The sequence below is a fragment of the Pongo pygmaeus genome, chromosome X (assembly GCF_028885625.2).
Source record: "Pongo pygmaeus isolate AG05252 chromosome X, NHGRI_mPonPyg2-v2.0_pri, whole genome shotgun sequence".
Lineage (NCBI taxonomy): Eukaryota > Metazoa > Chordata > Mammalia > Primates > Hominidae > Pongo > Pongo pygmaeus.
Window position 1 is genome coordinate 81,146,003 of NC_072396.2, and position 21,898 is coordinate 81,167,900.

The 21,898-nt window shown below is 40.7% G+C and overlaps 1 protein-coding gene across 3 annotated transcripts in view; it reads right to left on the reverse strand.

The window, feature by feature from the left end:
- Positions 1 to 21,898, reverse strand: part of MAGT1 (magnesium transporter 1) — a 72,424-nt gene that overhangs the window by 40,146 nt on the left and 10,380 nt on the right. For 2 of the 3 annotated variants that reach the window (XM_054471873.2, XM_054471872.1), the window contains exons 2-3: positions 8,950 to 9,119; positions 4,316 to 4,433 (exon numbers count right to left, since the gene is read on the reverse strand). In XM_054471873.2, the coding sequence (XP_054327848.1) occupies positions 4,316 to 4,433; positions 8,950 to 9,119 (288 nt within the window). Of the gene's footprint in view, positions 1 to 4,315; positions 4,434 to 8,949; positions 9,120 to 12,583; positions 12,830 to 21,898 lie in introns of all 3 variants that reach the window. The other variant, XM_063660203.1, reaches the window with a different exon arrangement.

Consider the following 21,898-nt stretch of genomic DNA (forward strand, 5'->3'; position numbering starts at 1 on the left):
CCCTAACTGCCTTTGTTCTGGACAATCTTCTCAAGGATATTTGTATATCTTTGGAAGATAGTTGAAATGGCCTTTGCAAAATTATGACTGAGACAGTGAAAGAGATCTAACTTAATTGACTCCAACTTGGTTCTAACCTCCAAGCTGTCCTTGTTCATTCCTGGCCATAGGCTGAACTAACTTTAGGAGAAACTTAGTTTATAGTTTATAGTTTAAACAAAGACTGTAACAGCCCTTTCCCGAAGCAGACCTCCCTCTTCTTGCCTGAGAACTAGATTGCCTTTGTAGGACTAACATTAGCCACAAGATGAAAAATTATGGTTTAGGAGTCATGCAGCTAGAGGCTACAAGATTCTGACCCTCCCTAAACTGCTCCTAAGATCAGCACTTGAGATATTTTGCAGACCCTGCACTTGATGGATCAGCTGACACCACCCAGATCAATAAACTGGCTCATCTGATCTTGTGGCCCCCTCCCAGGAACTGACTCAGCACAAGAAGACACCTTTAACTCCCTATGATTTAATCTCTGAGCAATCAGCACTCCTGGCTCACTGGCTTCCCCCCACCCACCAAGCTATCCTTAAAAACTCTGCTCCCCGAATGCTCGGGGAGACTGATTTGAGTAATAATAAAACTCCTGTCTCCCGTAAAGCTAGCTGTGCGTGAAATACTTTCTCTATTGCAATTCCTCTGTCTTGATGAATTGGCTCTGTTTAGGCAGCAGCAAAGTTAACCCCTTGGGTGGTTACACAGTCTCCCTCCACAGCAAAGGGGAGGCACACTTACTATCCATTACAGAAAATGTGGGTTCCCAGAGCTTGGTGTTCCTTTCCCATAATGCAGCCCATTGGCCCTCTTTGTTATTGTTGTTTTCTTAAGAGTTGGGGTCTGGCTCTGCTGCTCAGGCTAAAGTGCAGAGGCACAATCACAGCTCACTGCAGCCTCAAACTCCTGATCTCAAGCAATCCTCCTGATCCAGCCTTCTGAGTAGCTGACCACTGGCCCTCTTTGGATTGCCCTATGGGAAATGGGGTTTGGGGAACCTATGACATTTTGGCTACTTGTTGTGAGTAGTAAAGTCCTTTAACTTGAGCCAGGCATGGTGGCACAAGCCTGTAATCCCAGCTACTCAGGAGGTTAAGGTGCAAGGATTACTTGAGCCCAGGAGTTCAAGACTAGCCTGGGCAAAATAGCAAGACCCAATCTCAAAAACAAACAGCAAAAAGTCCTTTGCTGGACGCTGACTCAGGAGTGTCATATTTTCTGCCAGCATCCATGAAACTGTGGCAGGCTAACTTGTTAGCTTGCAAGTAGGGTAAGAACTTAGATCCTTCCCAGTTTTTGAACCCTGAAGTAAAAAGAAAACTTAATTTTGTTTAAACCAGGGTTTCCCAAGTTTATTTTTTTCCAAGAATTCTTATTAATACCATGTAGAAAAAACTCTGGGAAATGTTATAGCAGGCAATATGGACAAAGCGCTAAATGGAAGGTTAAGTGGACCAGTTAAAAGGCTACTGCATTAGCTTGAATGAGAGATGAATGTGAGCCTTGGAATGTAAAGGGGGTATGGCTATGACACATGTACAACAAGATGAAGATGACAAAGAAGTGTCATTAATGATACAGAACATAAGATGACATTTGGGTGAAAGTGGAAGAGAAAAGAGTTTAATTTGGGACATAATAAATTTTTAGATTGGGAAGTCATTCATATGAAGATGTATAGCAAGGCATTATATCCAGCTTTTTCCTTTTATGTTTTATACAATTGAGTAAAATATGTTCAAATATATGAATTAGACACATTTATAAACAAAGACAAAATTGAATCTATGTCCTTAAGTATTTATATGCAAGGGGAAAGAACTAGTAGAGATGCTGAAGCTAAAAATAGGCCAGGTGTGGTGGCTCACGCCTGTAATCCCAGCACTTGGGAGGCTGAGGTGGGTGGATCATCTGAGGTCAGGAGTTTGAGACCAGCCTGGCCAATATGGTGAAACCCCATCTGTACTCAAAATACAAAAATTAGCCAGGCGTGGTGGTGGGCACCTGTAATTCCAGCTATTCAGGAGGCTGAGGCAGAAGAATCACTTGAATCCGGGAGGCAGAGGTTGCAATGAGCTGAGATCAAGCCACTGCACTCTAGTCTGGGCAACAGAGTGAGACTCCATCTCAAAAAATCTAAAACTAAAAAGAAAAATAAAAAAATTAGCCAGGCGTGGTGGCAAGTGCCTGTAATCCCAGCTACTTGGGAGGCTGAGGCAGGAAAATTGCTTGAATCCAAAAGGCAGAGGCTGCCAGTGAGCCAAGATTGTGCCACTGCACTCCAGCCTGGGCAACAGAGCGAGACTCTGTCTCAAAAACAAAAAAATAGTTGTAAGAGGTCATGATTGACAGAGCAGGTGGGTATGTGATCCAGGGCCCAGGAAAAAGGTTCAGTTTCAAACAACAAAAGATCTACTTTTCTACTAAGACTAGAGGTAAGGGGACAAAAGAAATCAACTCAAGATGAACCAGAAACTTAAATCTAAGACCTGAAACCATAAAAATTCTAGAAGATAACATTGTAAAAACTCTTTTTTTGAGACTGAGTCTCACTCTATCACCCAGGCTGGCAATCTCGGCTCACTGCAACCTCTGCCTCCTGGGTTCAAGTGATTCTCATGCCTCAGCATCCCGAGTAGTTGGGATTACGGGCGTCTGCCACCACACCTGGCTAATTTTTGTATTTTAGTAGAGACGGAGTTTCACCATGTTGGCCAGGCTGGTATTAAACTCCTGACCTCGAGTGATCCAACCACCTCGGCCTCCCAAAGTGCTGGGATTACAGGCATGATCCACCATGCCCAGCTGAAAAACTCTTCCAGACATTGGCTTAGGCAAATAATTCATGGCTAAGACCCCAAAAGCAAATGCAACAAAAACAAAAATAAACAAATGGGACCTAATTTAACTAAAAAGCTTCTGCACAGCAAAAGGAATAATCTGCAGAGTAAACCAACAGAGTGGGATAAAATATTTGCAAACTGTGCATCTGACAAAGGACTAACATCCAGAATCTACAAAGAACTCAAACAAATCAGCAAGAGGAAAACAAACAATCCCATCAAAAAGTGGGTAAAGGACAAGAATAGACATTTCTCAAAAGAAGATATAAAATGGCCAACATCACTAATTAGCAGAGAAATCAAAACCACAATGAAATACTACTTTACACCCGCAAGAATGGCCATAATTAAAGCAAAAAAAAAAAAAAAATAGATGTTGGTGTGGATGTAGTGAAAAGGGAACACTTCTAATACTGTTGGTGGGAATGTAAACTAGTACAACCACTATAGAAAACAGTATGGAAATTCCTTAAAGAACTCAAAGTAGAACTACTATTTGACCCAGCAAGCCCACTACTGGGTATCTACCCAAAGGAAAAGAAGTCATTATTGAAAAAGACACATACACACGCATATTTATAGCAGCACAATTCACAACTGCAAACATATGGAACCAACCTAAGTGTCCATCAGCCAATGAGTGGATAAAGAAAATGTGGTATATATAAATCATGGAATACTACTCAGTCGTAAGAAGGAATGAAATAATGTATTTTGCAGCAATTTGGATGGAGCAGGAGGTCATTATTCTAAGTGAAGTAACTTAGGAATGGAAAACCCAATATCGTTATGTTCTCACTTATGAGTAGGAGCTTAACTATGAGGATGCAAAGGCATAAGATTGATATAATGGACGTTGGGAACTTTGGGGGGAAAGGGTCAGAGGGGGATGAAGGATTAAAGACTACATATTTGGGTACAGTGTACACTGCTCGGGGGATGGGTGTACCAAAATCTCAGAAATCACCACTAAAGAACTTATCCATGTAACCAAAAACCACCTGTTGCCCCAAAACTATAGAAATAAAAATAAAAATTTAAAAAAAGAGGTAAGGGGATAAAGATATCTATAGTATAGATAGCTATACTAAAGACTTCAATATTACATAATGGTGGGACTCGTGCTGTGATTTAAAAAATTCCTTAATAAATTATATACTTAAAATGGTTAAAATGATAAAGTTTGTTTTATATATTTTACTACAATAAAAATGTATGTTATTTAAATACTACTGAATTTCCATATTCTAGTAGGTTAGCATTGGTAACTACATTTTATGGTTAGCTCAAGTTTAGCTTTTAGTTTGCTACTCTAGATCTTACATAAGAGCAATCCCAATGTCTTATAGCCACTGAAAAAAATATATTCCACTTTCACTATATTTTACCTATTTTTACATAGCAGAATAAACCAAAGATCTTACCATCTGAAATACATCAGAACCTTCATCAAAATCCACCATGGCAAAAAATATCCTGTTGGTGAATGCACTGGAGTATCGCCAGGAGTTTGCCAGGATCTGGAATTCTTCATCAGCTTGCCTGGATGCAATGAGATTCGTGAAGATAACGTATAAAACAATTTTTGAAAGCAATCTCGTTTATCATCAGTAAAACAGGTCCAAGCAAGCAATAGCAGTTTTTTCAATGGGAGAAATAATAAAAAACACTGACAAGTAGGTCAGACTCTGCTGACTGGGTTAAGACAAATCTTGTTTTGGCATAAGAGAAGCCTTATCCCAAGTTAGGGATTTCATGAGAAGTAGTAATTACCTGACTCCGCTTCATACTTTGTGCCTGTTTCTTATCCCAAAACTCTTTCAACAATCATTGGAAATATATAGCTAATTGCCTCTACAATAACTTTCAATATCCTAAACTACTTCTAAGAGTTCAAAGACAAGACAGAAGGGTATTCCCTAAAGAAAGCAGAAATACAATACTAATCCATTTTTAAAAATCTAAAGTGTAAAAGCTACTTGGTAAATAACACAATCAGATAAATTACTAGGATGAAAGATAAGAAGTGTCTAGGAATTGAAATTAATTGAGGCCAGCTCATACCTGTAATCCCAGCACTTTGGGAGGCTGAGGTAGGTGGATTACCTGAGGTCAGGAGCTCAAAACAAGCCTGGCCAACATGGTAAAACCCTGTCTCTATTAAAAATACAAAAGTTAGGCCAGGTGCAGTGGCTCACACCTGTAATCCCAGCACATTGGGAGGCCGAGGCAGGCGGATCACAAGGTCAGGAGTTCCAGACCAGCCTGGCCAATATGGTGAAACCCTATCTCTACCAAAAATACAAAAATTAACCAGGCATGGTGGCGAGCACCTGTAGTCTCAGCTATTCGGGAGGCTGAGGCAGGAGAATGGCTTGAACCCAGGAGGCGGAGATTGCAGTGAGCTGAGATCACACCACTGCACTCCAGCCTGGGCGACAGAGCAAGACTCCATCTCAAAAAAAAAAAAAATTATTGAAACCTCAAGTCATCTTTGAATTTTTCCATATCTCCCATATGCTTTCAGTTCTCATGATCTGTCAATTCTCATTTGTGATAAAATTTTCACTCCATACCCTCCTGTTTTTATTGCTATCATCTAAGGTCAGATTTTTGTTATCTAATAGTAGGATATTTAAAAATATTGACTCTGGTTTCTCCTCCTCCTTCAATCCTTCTTTTTTTTTTGAGACAGAGTCTCACTCTGTGGCCCAGGCTGGAGTGCAGTGGCGCCATTTTGGCTCACTGCAACCTCTGCCTCCCAGTCTCAAGCAATTCTCCTGCCTCAGCCTCCTAAGTAGCTGGGATTATAGGTGCCCACCACAATGCCCAGCTAATTTTTGTATTTTTAGTAGAGACAGGGTTTCACCATGTTGGCCAGGCTGGTCTTGAAATCCTGACCTCAGGTGATCCGCTTGCCTCAGCCTCCCAAAGTGCTGGGATTACAGGCGTGAGCCACCGTGCCTGGCCCTCCTCCAATCCTTATACTGCAATATACATCCATCTTCCTAAATTACTACTTTCCTGAAACACTTCTCAGAAATCACTGTTGCTTTCTTATTACCTTCAGAATACATTCTCTAATGTCTTTCACTAGTTATTGAAGGTTCTTTATCACATAGCTTCAAATAATACATCTAGTTTTTATGTAGTCTTACTACTAATCAATCTCAAACAGTAACCGTTAGTCCCAATATTTTATTTACTCCTATTCCTGTACCCTTGTGTACATCATGCTTCTAACCAGAATATCCTGCCTGTTTCAACATCTTATCCATTTGTCTAGCCCTAGCACAAGTCTTATTTCCTCCATTAGGCCAATCCAAATCACTCCTATTTAACTTTCTTTCCTGAAATTTTACAGTATTTATTATATGTACAGTTGATCTGGTACTTAATCACAAATTGCCTTATACTGCCATCTAAATTTTCATATGTGTAACTCATTTCCTTAACCAGATGATAAGGGTAGGGTATCTATTTTACAATTCTCATCCCAACAGCACTACAACTACAGTATAATTCATGTTGCTGTTGCTTAATTTTTATTTGTTGAATGAGTGTAGAAAAATTTGAGTTAATATTAAATTTGGTCTTGTAGAAAATAAGATGCCAGTAAAAACTTAGGTTAGTAAGAATTCCATTAATTTGCATTTAATAGAGAATTATGAAGGAGTTTGTGTTTGTTCCCTGCTATTTTTGTATACTCTTGACTGCTATTGAGTGAAATGACGGAATTAGAAGTAATTCTAGATTTCAAGTTTATTCATAGTTATTACTTACAATTCCGTTTTCTTCTTTTATTTATTTTTAATTTATATTCAGCATATACTCCACAAAATAAGCACTATGGAACTAAATACCTTGACTATACCCTAGCTCCAGGGAGAAAAATCATTAAAGAAAAGTTATCAAGGCTTGGGGTGGCAGAACACACCATTCTGAAACAAGCTGTCTATTCCTTTGCATGGCTATCAGGCTGTCAGAATCTGGAGAACCTCCAAGCTTTTACTAAACTAATTCTTCATACAGTAGCTTTGTCATTTTATTTAAAGTTAATTACCAGATCAGATACACTGATCTAAAAATATAAATAAAAAGACACTAAAAAGCAAAAGCCACTTTATTTTTTAGTATCCATCATTTTGAATTGTTCATGGTGTTTATTTAACAAAATAGCAATGTTTGCTCCTAAGATCATTAAGAAACAATAAAATAAAATCAAGAAACCATTGTTTGATGAAAACTTAAGCAAGATTAGTCTCCATCTCCAAGGTTTACAATCACTATAAAACTGGGAAATTAGAAACATCCCTAAATCATGGATCTTTGGGATTAAAAAAAAATAATTAATATACCCATCACCTTACCTATTTATTATTTTTTGGTGGTGAGAATATTTAAAATGTTTTTAGCAATTTCAAAATCTACAATACATTAACTATGGTCACCATGCTGTGCAACAGATCACCAGAACTTACTCCTCTCATCTAACTAAAACTTTGTACACTTTCACCCCCATCCTCTCCTAAGCCTCTGAAAACCACCATTCTACTCTGCTTCTAGGAGTTCAACTTTTTCAGATTTCACATGAGATCCCATGCATCTTTTTTGTTTGTTTGTTTTTGAGACAGGGTCTTGGTCTGTCACCCAGGCTGGAGTGCAGTGGGATGATTATTGCTTTCTGCAGTTTCGACCTCCCAGGGTCAAGTGATCCTCCCACCTCAGCCTCCGGAGTAGCTGGGACTACAGGCACATCACCACACCCAGCTAATTTTGTTTATTTTTATAGATACAAAGTTTCACTATGTTGCCCAGGCTGGTCTCCAATGCCTGGGCCCAAGTGATCCTCCCACCTCAGCCTCCCAAAGTGCTGAGATCAAGGACATGAGCTACCACACCCAGCTGCATCTTAAAAAAAAAAAAAAAAAAAAAAAAAAAAAAAAATTACCAGCTGGGTGTGGTGGCTCACGCCTGTAATCCCAGCACTTTGGGAGGCTCAAGTGGGTTGATTACGATGTCAAAAGATCGAGTCCATCCTGGCCAACATGGTGAAACCCTGTCTCTACTAAAAATACAAAAATTAGCTGGGCGTGGTGGTGTGCACTTGTAGTATCAGCTACTCGGGAGGCTGAGACAGGAGAATCACTTGAACCTGGGAGGTGGAGGCTGCAGTGAGTCAAGATCACGCCACTGCACTCCAGCCTGGGTGACAGAGTGAGACTTTGTTTCAAAAAAAAAAAAAAACTACCAGTTTTCTTGAATTCCAAACTTGGATGAAGCCACCATTATTGCATTAGTAAACATCTTAAGCATTGGGTAGACCAGTTAAAATTGTGGAGGCTGTTTCTTCCAAAAATGGTAGGATATTTGCTTTACCTACCTTTTGGGATTTTGACAATACAAGAGTATGAAGTTGAAAGCACTTATAAATAATAAAAAAATACTATATCAATGCTACTGGCATAAAGTTACATAAGTTGATACTAATATTTTTTTTTTTTTGAGACAGAGTCTTGCTCTGTCACCCAGGCTGGAGTGCAGTGGCGCAACCTTGGCTCACTGCAACCTCTGCCTCCCGGGTTCAAGCGATTATCCCGCCTCAGCCTCCCAAATATCTGGGACTGCAGGCATGCACTACAATGCCTAGCTAATTTTTGTATTTTTTTTTTTAGTAGAGATGGGGTTTCACCATGTTGGCTGGGCTGGTCTTGAACTCCTGACCTCAGATGATCCACCTGCCTTGACCTCCCAAAGTGCTGGGATTACAGTCATGAGCCCCCATGCCCGGCCAAGTTGATACTAATTTATAAGATGACTGTTTGATCTTTAAGTTACTTTTATGATGGCTACCACAATTATTTATCCATGCTTCCCCCACTAATATGGATAATCAAGAATTGACTATAAAAGAGCAGTAGTATTGCTACCATAGACATCCTGAGTAAGGTATACACATTATTTAAATACCTACTGCACTAACTTGGCTCTTCTGGGATTGAGAAATGGTTAATGTTATATGAGTTATTTAATTTTAAAGTGTAGTTGGAGTTCATACTTGCAAACGACACACTGTCTATGAAGTTGGAGAGCAGTGAACATGACAATAACGGAGTAATTTCTCGGTGGGGCTTTCACAAGGCGACGGAACTTGTCTCCATTCATTCTTATTACAGGTCTTTTGTTAGTCCATTCCATCAGCTGACTAACCTTTTCAGATAACACCATCTAAAAAAGACAAAGTGAGCATGCTATTAATATACTCAACTTGGCATTTAAAGTTCTTTTAATTAGGCAGCTTACTTAAAACCAATACTAACAAGCAGAGGTATACAGAAAATGTGAGACCTAAAGCCAAAATTTGGTAGTTGGGCTGGATGATAATTATTCTTAAAATACATTATTTCATAATATTTTGTCAGACATTACACTTTTGATGTAATTAATTATGAATTAATGAATGAATGAATAAACGAATGAATGACACTGTCTTGCTCTGTCATCCAGACTGCAGTGCAGTGGCACAATCAGGGCTCACTGTAGCCTTGACCTCCTGGCCTCAAGGGATCCTCCCACCTCAGCCTCCCAAGTGCTTGGAATACACACGTGTTCCACCATGCTCAGCTGATTTTTGTATTTTTTGTAGAGATGGGGCTTCCCCATGTTGCCCAGGCAGGTCTTGAACTCCTGGGCTTAAGCAATCTGCCCGCCTTGGCCTCCAACAGTGCTGGGATTACAGGCATGAGCCACCACACCTGGCCTTTATATATATATATATATATATATATATTTTTTTTTTTTTTTTCTGTAGAGACGGGGGTTTTACTATGTTGCCCAGGCTAGTCTTGAACTCCTGGGCTCACATGACCCTCCCACCTCAGCCTCCCAAGTGTTGGCATTACAGTCATGAGCCATTGCACCCAGACAGAATTATTTATTATTTACTAATAACATAAGATAAAAATAACAAAACCTTTCATTTGCCAAAAATTCCAAAGAATGTTGAGTTAAACCAATGGCCAGTTTTATATACAATCTTACTTCTCTCAAAAAACATACAGTGAAAATCTTGAAAATAAAGAGTAAAGTGGAAGGAATCACTCTATTCAATTTTAAGGTTTACTATGTAGCCACAATAATTAAGACAGTGTGGTACAGATGAAGGGATAGTATCACAGAACAACAGAACAAAAAAACAACCCAGAAATAGATCCATACAAGTGTAGCCAAATGATTTTGCACAAAGGTGCAAAAACAACTCAGTGGAGGAAGAAGAGCCTTTTCAACAAATGGTGCAGAAGCAATTGGTCATCCATAGCCAAAAATATGAACTTCACACCTTATATAAAAACTAACTCAGCTGGGCATGGTGACTTACACCTGTAATCCCAGCACTTCGGGAGGCTGAGGCGGGTGGATAACCTGAGGTTGGGAGCTCGAGACCAGCCTAACCAAGATGGAGAAACCCCGTCTCTACTAAAAATACAAAATTAGCCAGGCGTAGTGGCACATGCCTGTAATCCCAGCTACTTGGGAGGCTGAGGCAGGAGAATCGCTTGAACCTGGGAGGCAGAAGTTGCAGTTTGAGCCGAGACCATGCCATTGCACTCCAGCCTGGGCAACAAGAGCGAAACTCCATCTCAAAAAAAAAAAAAAAAAAAAAAGAAAAGAAACTAATACAAAATATAGATCATATACTTAACTGTAAAACTATAAAACTTTTACGAAAATAAATAGGAGAAAATATTCAGAAGCTAAGGGTAGGCAAAGGGTTCTTAGGCCTGACAACAAAAGCAGGATCCATAAAAAGAGAAAAATTGATATACTGGACCTCATCAAAATTCAGCCGGATGTGGTGGCTCATGCCTCTAATCCCGGCACTTTGGGAGGCCAAGGTGGGCAGATCACTTGAGGCTAGGAGTTCGAGACCAGCCTGGCCAACATGGCGAAACCCAGTCTCTACTAAAAATACAAAAATTAGCCGAGCGTGGTGGCACATGCCTAAAATCCCGGCTGCTCAGAAGGCTGAGGCATGAGAATCGCCTGAGACTGGGAGGCAGAGGTTGCAGTGAGCCAAGATCATACCACTGCACTCCAGCTTGGGTGACACAGCGAGACACTGTCTCAAAAAAACAAAAAAATAAAAAATAAAAAATTTTACTCTCTGGGCCGGGCGCGGTGGCTCACACCTGTAATCCCAGCACTTTGGGAGGCTGAGGTGGGTGGATCACTTGAGGTCAGGAGTTCGAGAACAGCCTGGCCAACATGGTGAAACCCTGTCTCTAATAAAAATACAAAAATTAGCCAGGCATGCTGGCGGGCGCCTGTAATCCCAGCTACTTGGGAGGCTGAGGCAGGAGAATCGCTTGAACCTGGGAGGCGGAGGTTGCGGTGAGCCAAGATCGCACCACTGCGCTCCAATGTGGGCGACAGAGTGAGACTCTGTCTCAAAATAAAATAAAATAAAATATACTGACAATATCAAATGCTGGTGAGGATGTGGAGAAACTAGATCTCTCAAACATCACTGGTGGGAATGTACTATGGTGCAGCCACTTTGGAAAACAGTTTGGCAGTCTTAAAAGATCAAGCAACTGGGTGGGTGCAGTAGCTCACACCTGTAATCCCAGCACTTTGGGAGGCTGAGGTGGGTGGATCGCTTGAAGTCAGGAGTTCAAGACCAGCCTGGCTAACATGTTGAAACCACATCTCTACTAAAAAAAAAAATACAAAAATTAGCTGGGCATGGTGGCACATGCCTGTAATCCCAGGTACTCAGGAGGCTGAGGCATGACAATCGCTTGAACCCGGGAGACGGAGGTTGCAGTGAGCCGAGATCACGTCACTGCACTCCAGTCTGGGCGACAAGAGCAAAACTCTTATGCAAAAAAAAAAAAAAAGAAAAAAAAAATTTAGCCGGGCATGGTGGTGCACGCCTGTAATCCCAGGTACTTGGGAGGCTGAGGCAGGAGAAATGCTTGAACTCAGGAGGCAGAGGTTGCAGTGAGCTGAGATCACGCCACTGCACTCCAGCCTGGGTGACAGAGTAAGCATCTGTCTCAAAAAAAAAAAAAAAAAAAAAAGCCAGGCGCAGTGGCTCATGCTGTAATCTCAGCACTTTAGGAGGCCGAGACGGGTAGATTACCTGAGGTCAGGAGTTTGAGATCAGCCTGGCCAACATGATAAAATCCCGTCTCTACTAAAAATACAAAAAATTAGCTGGGTGTGGTGATGGGCGCCTGTAATCCCAGCTACTCAGGAGGCTGAGGCAGGAGAATCTCTTGAACCTGGGAAGGCGGGGGTTGCAGTGAGCCGAGATTGTACCACTGCACTCCAGCCTGGGCAACAAGAGTGAAACTCTATCTCAAAAAAAAAAAAAAAAAAAAAAAGAAAAAAAAATCTGGCAACTAAAGATACACTTACCATACAACCCATCAACCACATTATTTGGCATTTGTCCTATAGAAGTGAAAATTTATGTCTACACACAAAAAAGAGCTAGAGTTTGTTTGTTCCTTTTTGGCTAATCATCATGAGGCAGTGGAAGAGAAGCATGGTTAGTCGACAGGATTTAAGTTTGAAATTTATCATATTTATCACTCCCCTCATCTTCACCCTCAATGTTTTCTTTTTTTTCTCGAGATGGAGTCTTGCTCTGTCGCCCAGACTGGAGTACAGTGGCGCGATCTTACCTCACTGCAACCTCCCCCTCCTGGGTTCACGCAATTCTCCTGCCTCAGCCTCCCGAGTAGCTGGGATTACAGGCACACGCCACCACGCCTGGGTAATTTTTGAATTCTTAGTAGAGACGGGATTTCACCATGTTGGCCAGGCTGGTCTCGAACTCTTGACCTCATGATCTGCTTGCCTCGGCCTCCCAAAGTGCTGGGATTACAGGCATGAATCACTGCGTCCAGCTCCACCCTCAATATTTAATCCTTGCCATGAGTAGTAAGAAGGCAGGAAGGGATAACAAAGAAAACAAAAATCTCAATGTAGAGTTAATGCTAATTTATGATTTTGCTCATCTTTATAGAGATATGTATGGAAAAAGCTGGGAAATCATGCAGTGGTTCATCATTCAGAACCATTTGACCAGTTATATTTCCCATTACCTATATTCTAGCACTTACCATTTTAAGACACTTTGACGTTTGATTCCTTTTCTAGACTATTAGCTACAAGAGAACAGAGACTCACAATTCTTTACCATACAGTAGGCACTCAGTAAATGTGTACTAAATTTATAATTAATGAAATTTAACTGGGAACTGACTGACTTGCTTACATTAACATGTAAGAAAGAAATAATTGTACACGTAAACGCTTACATAGAAACAAATTTTTTTTTCACTTTAGAAAGTAACATGGATTCTAAAAATGCATGATTTGCCTTTTTTTTTTTTTAGACAGAGTCTCGCTCTGTCATGCCCAGGCTGAAGTGCGGTGGCATGATCTGGGCTCACTGCAACCTCTGACTCCCAGGTTCAAGTGATTCTCGTGCCTCAGCCTCCAAAGTAGCTGGGATTACAGGAACGCACTACCACCCCCGGCTAATTTTTGTGTTTTTAGTAGGGACAGGGTTTGACCATGTTGGCCAGGCTGGTCTTGAACTCCTGGCCTCAAATGATCCACCCACCTCAGTCTCCCAAAGTGCTGGGATTACAGGCATGAGCCACCATGCCCAGCCTGATCTGCCTTTAAGCATATCTGAATTCATCTAATACTGACCACAATTTTATGTCACAAGTACATCTCTATGAATGATGGAAAAAGGCTGCATAAAAATTAGTTTTGTAGGCCAGGCGCGGTGGTTCACGCCTGTAATCTCAGCACTTTGGGAGGCCAAGGCGGGCAGATTACGAGGTCAGGAGTTCAAGACCAGCCTGGCCAACAGGGTGAAACCCCGTCTCTACTAAAAATACAAAAAATAAGCTGTGCGTGATGACGGGTGCCTGTAATCCCAGCTACTCGGGAGGCTGAGGCAGGAGAATTGGTTGAACCCAGGAGGTGGAGTTGCAGTGAGCCGAGATCGCACCACTGCACTCCAGCCTGGGTGACAGAGCAACACTCCGTCTCAAAAAAAAAAAAAACAAAAACAAAAAAAAACATTAGTTTTGTAGCAAATACGAAAAAATTCTGGTAAGGGCCACAAAATGAATATGCCACACATGAAAAACCGAACACACTCTAACCCACAGAAAAAGATATATACTCTTGAAAGATTGGTTGTTAACAGGCCAGGTGCAGTGGCTCACGCCTGTAATCCCAGCACTTTGGGAGGCTGAAGTAGGTAGATCACTTGCGGTCAGGAGTTCGAGACCAGCCTGGCTAACATGGCAAAACCTCGTCTCTACTAAAAATATAAAAGTTAGCTGGGCGTGGTGGCACATGTCTGTAGTCCCAGCTACCGGGGAGGCTGAGGCACTAGAATCGCTTGAACCCAGGAGGCCGAGGTTGCAGTGAGTCAAAATGGTACCACTGTACTCCAGCCTGGGCAACAAAGTGAGACTCTGTCTCAAAAAAAAAAAAAGGAAAGATTGGTTGTAACAAATAATTAACAAGACTGTGGAACAATGAAACAAGTAGTTGGTAAAGGCTGTGGGAGAGAGTGAAACAGGAGGAAGATAGAGAATATTTGATTTAAATTAAGACTGCACAGATCAAATTTATTCAGTTTTTCCAACAAAATGAATTGCTATTATTTGATACCGTTTTAATGAGTCTCAGAGCACAGACAATATGGGTTCACATTTTAAAATACGCAATCTATATTTTGAAGCAATCATTAATTTTGCCATATTTTCTTTTTTATATACATATATTTATTAAAGTTCTAGGGTACTTGTGCACAACGTGCAGGTTTGTTACATATGTATACATGTGCCATGTTGGTGTGCTGCACCCATTAACTCGTCATTTACATTAGGTATATCTCCTAATGCTATCCCTGCCCCTCCCGCAACCCCACAACAGGCCCCGGTGTGGGATGTTCCCCTTCCTGGGTCCAAGTGTTCTCATTGTTCAATTCCCACCTATGAGTGAGAACATGCGGTGTTTGGTTTTTTGTCCTTGCGATAGTTTGCTGAGAATGATGGTTTCCAGCTTCATCCATGTCCCCACAAAGGACATGAACTCATCATTTTTTATGGCTGCATAGTATTCCATGGTGTATATGTGCCACATCTTCTTAATCCAGGCTATCATTGTTAGACATTTGGGTTGGTTTCAAGTCTTTGCTATTGTGAGTAGTGCCACAATAAACATACGTGTGCATGTGTCTTTATAGCAGCATGATTTATATTCCTTTGGGTATATAACCAGTAATGGGATGGCTGGGTCAAATGGTATTTCTAGTTCTAGATCCCTGCCACACTGTCTTCCACAATTTTAGACCAGTATCTCTAATGAACATCGATGCAAAAATCCTCAATAAAATACTGGCAAACCAAATCCAGCAGCACATCGAAACGCTTATCCACCATGATCAAGTGGGCTTCTTCCCTGGGATGGAAGGCTGATTCAACATACACAAATCAATAAATGTAATACAGCATATAAACAGAACCAAAGACAAAAACTACATGATTATCTCAATAGATGCAGAAAAGGCCTTCGACAAAATTCAACAGCCCTTCATGCTAAAAACTCTCAATAAATTAGGTATAGATGGGATGTATCTAAAAATAATAAGAGCTATTTATGACAAACCCACGGCCAATATCATATTGAATGGGCAAAAACTGGAAGCATTCCCTTTGAAAACTAGCACAAGACAGGGATGCCCTCACTCACCACTCCTATTCAACATAGTGTTGGAAGTTCTGGCCAGGGCAATCAGGCAGGAGAAAGAAATAAAGGGTATTCAATTAGGAAAAGAGGAAGTCAAATGGTTCCTGTTTGCAGATGATATGATTGTATATCTAATTTTGCCATATTTTCAAATTAAATTTGACAGTTACCAGCAAACACAAATATGATTTGGCTACTTTATTCAGGGTGACTACATATTCTGTATGGGGCTGAGAAAAACAAGTGTGAAGCACTAACAGGTATTTACACAGTTTTACACCCTCCTATCTCTATTCAACTACATAGATGTATAATCATGCCAACAAAAGAAATATAAGTGCTTTGAATTAGTTATCAATATGTGGAGTTTTCTTACGCAAAAATTCTTGAAAAAACGTTTTCAAGCAGGTCTACATAAAAAATTTATGGCCAGGCATGGTAGTTCAAGCCTGTAATCCCAGCACTTTGGGAGGCTGAGGAGGACTGCTTGAGCCCTGGAGTTCGAGACCAGCCTGGTCAACACAGCGAGACCCAGTTACTACAAAATATTATAAAATTGGTTGGACGTGGTGGCATGTCCCTGTAGTCCCAGATACTCAGGAAGCTGAGGCAGGAGGATCACTTGAGCCCAGGAGTTCGAGGCTGCAGTGAGCTACGATCACACATCACTGAACTCTAGCGGGGACAACAGAGCAATACTCTGTCTCTAATATATATATATATATATAAAAATATATATATTTTTATATATTAATATAATAATATAATTATATTATAATATATATTATTATTAATCCAGGCTATCATTGTTAGACATTTGGGTTGGTTCCAAGTCTTTGCTATTGTGAGTAGTGTCGCAATAAACATACGTGTGCATGTGTCTTTATAGCAGCATGATTTATATTCCTTTGGGTATATATCCAGTAATGGGATGGCTGGGTCATCCCATCCGCCGGCAGACCACGAGGTCAGGAGATCGAGACCATGTATAATGATTATTATAATATATATTATAATATATATTATTCCTCTTCCTGTTTATTAACAGACTAGAAAGACCAGACTTCTGGCTATTCTTTCTCGAAATAATTTATCAAGTAGAAGAAACTAGTTCAAAGGAATTATCTTTTTTCAGGCTCTTATAAAAAAAAAATCACTTCAAAAGGCTGCTTAATGCAGAAGCAATTAGATTACTTCCTGAATTCATTTTCTTTTTTTCTTTCTTTCTTTTTTTTTTTTTGGTGACAGGGTCTCACTCTGTTGCCTAGGCTGGAGTGCAGTGGTGTGAACTTGGCTAACTGCAGCCTCAACCTCCCAGGCTCTAGTGATTCTCCCACCTCAGCTTCCTGAGTAGCTGGGACTACAGGTGTGCACCACCGTGCCCCACTAATTTTTGTAGAGATGGGGTTTCGCCATGTTGCCCAGGCTGGTCTCAAACTCCTGAGCTCAAATAATCCTTGCCCTCCCAAAGTGCTGGGATTACAGGCATGAACCACCTTGCCCCCATTGGGTTCATTTTCTTTAAAATGAACTGAAAACAGATCACAACAAATGAACTAGTTTTAAACTTTTACAAGCCGGGGGTGGTGGCTCATATCTGTAATCTCAGCACTTTGGGAGGTCGAGTCAGATGGATCACTTGATGTCAGGAGTTTGAGAACAGCCTGGCCAACATGGTGAAACCCCGTCTCTACTAAAAATACAAAAATTAGTTGGGTGTGGTGGCACATGCCTGTAGTCCCAGCTACTCGGGAGGCTGAGGCACGAGAATCACTTGAACCTGGGAGGTGGAGGTTGCAGTGAGCTGAGACTGCACCACTGCACTCCAGCCTGGGTGACTGAGTGAGACTCTGTCTAAAAAACAAACAAAAAAACAACTTTTACAATAAAATTACATGAACATAGCCTGGAACATTATAATTAGATGTTATAATCCTTATTCACAATGACCTAATATTTTAAGATATTCTAAAGCAAGCCTGTCTTGGATTTATGGAGAAAATAATAGCTACTATTTGGAATGTCTAGCAGGTGTCAGGCAGTTACTTCTTGCTTTATAGAATATATAATTTAGTTCAATCCTCAAAACGACACTATAAGGTAAGTACTCTTTTCACATTTGCTTATCTGTTGAGAAAACAGGATTGGAGAGGTTAAACGACTTGCCCAAAATGCCACAGTTAGTAAGATACTGAGGTAGAAATTCAAACAGGCCATGATCATTCTAAACCAGGGTTTCTCAAAAGTAACACTACTGACATCTTAGGCCAGATCATTGTTGTGAGGAGTGATCCTGTCAGTGCACTGTAGGATGTTGAATAGCATCCCTGGCTTCTACTCACTACATGCCAGTAGCACCCTCCTCTCCCAGCTGCAACAACCAAAAATATCTCCAGACACTGCCAAATATCTCCTGGGGAGCAAAATCACCCCCAATCCCACAATATTGTTCTTAAAAAAAAAAAAAAATGGTCAGGCGCAGTGGCTCAGGCCTGTAATCCCAGCACTCTGGGAGGCCAAGGTGGGTGGATCACAAGGTCAGGAGATCGAGACCATGGTGAAACCCCGTCTCTACTAAAATTAGCCGGGCACGGTGGTGGGTGCCTGTAGTCCCAGCTACTCGGGAGGCTGAGGCAGGAGAATGGCGTGAACCCGGGAGTCGGAGCTTGCAGTGAGCCGAGATCACGCCACTGCACTCCAGCCTGGGCGACAGAGCGAGACTCCGTCTCAAAAAAAAAAAAAAAGGGAGACAGGGTCTCACTTTGTCACCCAGACTGGAGTGCAGTGGTGTGATCATAGCTCACTGCAGCCTCAAAATCCTGGGCTTAAGTGATCCTCCCATCTCAGCCTCCCAAATAACTGGGACTACAAGTATGCGCCACCATGCCTAGCTAACTTTTAAAAACTCTTGCTGGGCGCAGTGGCTCATGCCTGTAATCCCAGCACTTTGGGATGCCGAGGTGGGCGGATCATGAGGTCAGGAGTTCAAGACCAGCCTGACCAACATGGTGAAACCCTGTCTCTACTAACAATACAAAAATTAGCTAGGTGTGGTGGTGCGCGCCTGTAATCCCAGCTTCTTGGGAGGCTGAGGCAGGAGAATCGCTTGAACCTGGGAGGCAGAGGTTGCAGTGAGCCGAGATTGAGCCCCTGCACTGAAGCCTGGGTGACAGAGCGAGACTCCGTCTCCAAAAAAAAAAAAAAAAATCTCTTTTAGAGATAGGGTTTTGCTAAGTTGCTCAGGCTAGTCTCGAACTCCTGGCCCCAATAGATACTCCTCCCTCATCCTCCTGAGTGGCTGGGATTACAGGCTCAAACCACCATGCCTAGCTCAAGAACAACTGTTTTGAACTGAAAAGAATTTACAATTTTATAATCTTATTTTTATGTATTCAAAAATCTTTAAAAATCATTACTGATCAGAATACAACATAAAAGAAAGATTTAGTGATAAAGTAACCCAAAACTTCCTAGAGCAAGCCTTTATCATAATGGATAATAAACTTTTTAAACCTGTGTTCCTCAAAGTGTGATTGGTATAAAGGAGCTTGTTAAAAATGCAGACTTTGGCCGGGCACAGGGGCTCATGCCTGTAATCCCAGCACTTTGGGAGGCCGCTTGAGCCCAGAATTTCAAGACCAGCCTGGGCAACATAGTGAGACTCTGTCTCTATTTTATAAAATTAAAAAAAAATGCAGACTTCTGGCCAGGCATAGTGGTATGGGCCTGTAGTTGTGGCTACTCAGGAGGCTGAGGTAGAAGGATCATTTGAGCCTAGAAATTTGAGGCTGTAGTGCACTATGATTGCACCTGGTGATAGCCACTACACTTCAGCCTGAGCAACATAGTTAGATTCCATCTCTAAAAAACACAAAAATCAAAATCCATATTTCTAGATTTCATCCCCCAATACATTTGATTCAGTAAGTCCAGGGCAGATTCCAAGAATACTGAATTTTAACATGTTACACATGTGATTCTTTATACACACTGAAGTTTGAGAATCACAGCTCTACGTTCTGATTCTTATGGGTTAGGACTACATGCTATATAAATTTCTATGGATAGCAAAGGGAAATTAAATAAACATTAAGTGAACCAAATGATGAAGAACAGGAAAAAGCATACCATTTCTAATAATAAACCACCCCCTGATCCTCCTGGAACGGTTGAAGAATGTGATATTCTACTTAACTCAAATATAATGCCTTAATACTTCCCAGACACTTCCTTCACTGGTCTTCTTTTTTGTCTTCTTTAGTTAATAGATTTATAAGGGAATTTCTTGTTTTCTCTCTCTCTTTTTTGTTTCAATTTAGAGACAGGGTCTCATTCTGTCACCCAGGTTGGAGTTCAGTGGCATGATTGTTAGCTCACTGCAGCCTCGAACTCCTGGGCTCAAATGGTCCTCCTGCCTCAGCCTCCTGAGTAGCTAGGACCACAGGTGCATGCTACCATGCTTGGTTATTTTCTTTTATTTGTTTGCAGAGATGGGGTCTTGCTGTGTTGCGCAGGCTGGTCTTAAACTCCTAGGCTGAAGCAATCCTTCCACTTTGGCCTTCCCAAAGTGTTGGGATTACAAGTGGGAGCCACTATGTGTGGCCAGGAATTTCTTCAAATTTGAATTGAAAGCTTTCTTGATCAGGGTAAATCTCTATTCCTAAAGAAGCTTTTTCCTAATGGTGCCTCTGGTTCTTTGTCAAGAGCCCATTATTTGGGTATGGAAAGGCATGATTGAGAAATAAAAATTTTGTTCCTCTATTGCCACTACACTAAATCCCACTATTCATTTTCCAGATTCTTCTTTATCTTCCAAAGTCACAACCTTCAAATGGAGAAGTTAAAAATTTCACCTGTGCACTTCAGATCATTCTAATAATACTTGAAAATTATTAGGAATAAACATATCTTCCAAAGACTATAACATGTAAAGATAAGAGGTTTATCAAGTCAACTACTCAGCAACTCCAAAAAAGCAATTAATTTGCAAACAACTCCTAATGCAAATACTTTTCCCACTAAGTTTTTTTGAGACAGAGTCTCGCTCTGTCACCCAGGCTGGAGTGCAGTGGCATGATCTTGGCTCACTGCAACCTCTGCTTCCCGGGTTCAAGTGATTCTCCTGCCTCAGCCTCCTGGGTAGCTGGGACTACTACAGGCGTGCACCACCATGCCCATCTAATTTTTGTACTTTTAGTAGAGACAGGGTTTCACTATGTTGGCCAGGCTGGTCTCAAACTCTTGACCTCAGGTGATCCACCTAACTCAGCCTCCCAAAGTGCTGTGATTACAAGCATGAACGACTGTGCCCGGCCTCCACTAATAGTTGTTAAACATTCAAGAAAATATACTGATCTAAAGCTTTCAATTTGTATTGGATATATTTTTTATAAAACAAATTACAGGCTTACTATGAAAAAACACATTGAATTTATAAGATATTCACAATCAATTTATTTCCCTCCTTCTCCTTGGCGTACATTAGTCTATTTTCTACCATTCAAATAAAACAAAAATAGCAATAATACTCCCAATTGAAATACTTACCAACAAAGTAAAGTAAGTTTAAAGTCTTTCTCTTCTCTTGAAACATTTTAACTAGTATGTCTAAAAAAAATCACCTCACTACTAGAAGGCAATGTCTCTAATCCTGTTTGTAATAATCAAGTGTTATAGAAATCTATGACTATAAGAGATTAAGAGGACCAAGAAAGGGCAGTGAGACATCAGCTTAATTTAATCTTACCCACTTGCATAATATTTAACTTGATTAGCTCTACCAAAGTAGCTTAAGCTTTAATAACCAGAAATTATCCTGTTGTCACTATCACTCACCAAAAATGGAATATAGGATCTATTAATTACGATTTAAAGCTAAAATCTGATCCTGCCATTCAAATTTCTTTTGAATTTCAGAAGCAAGAAAGCTAAGTATTACCAGTCTGAATTCCTCTAAAATGCAACTTTCCCCAAAAGCATATTTCTTAAAAAAAACTTCGTGGGTACACAGTAGGTATATATATTTATGGGGTACATGAGATACTTTGATACAGGCATGCATTGCGTAATAATCACATCATGGTGAATGAGGTGTCCATGCCCTCAAGAATTTATCCTTTGTGTTACAAACCATCCAATTATACTTTTAATTATTTTAAAATATACAACTATGTTATTATTATTATTATTATTTTGGGACAGGGTCTGGCTCTGTC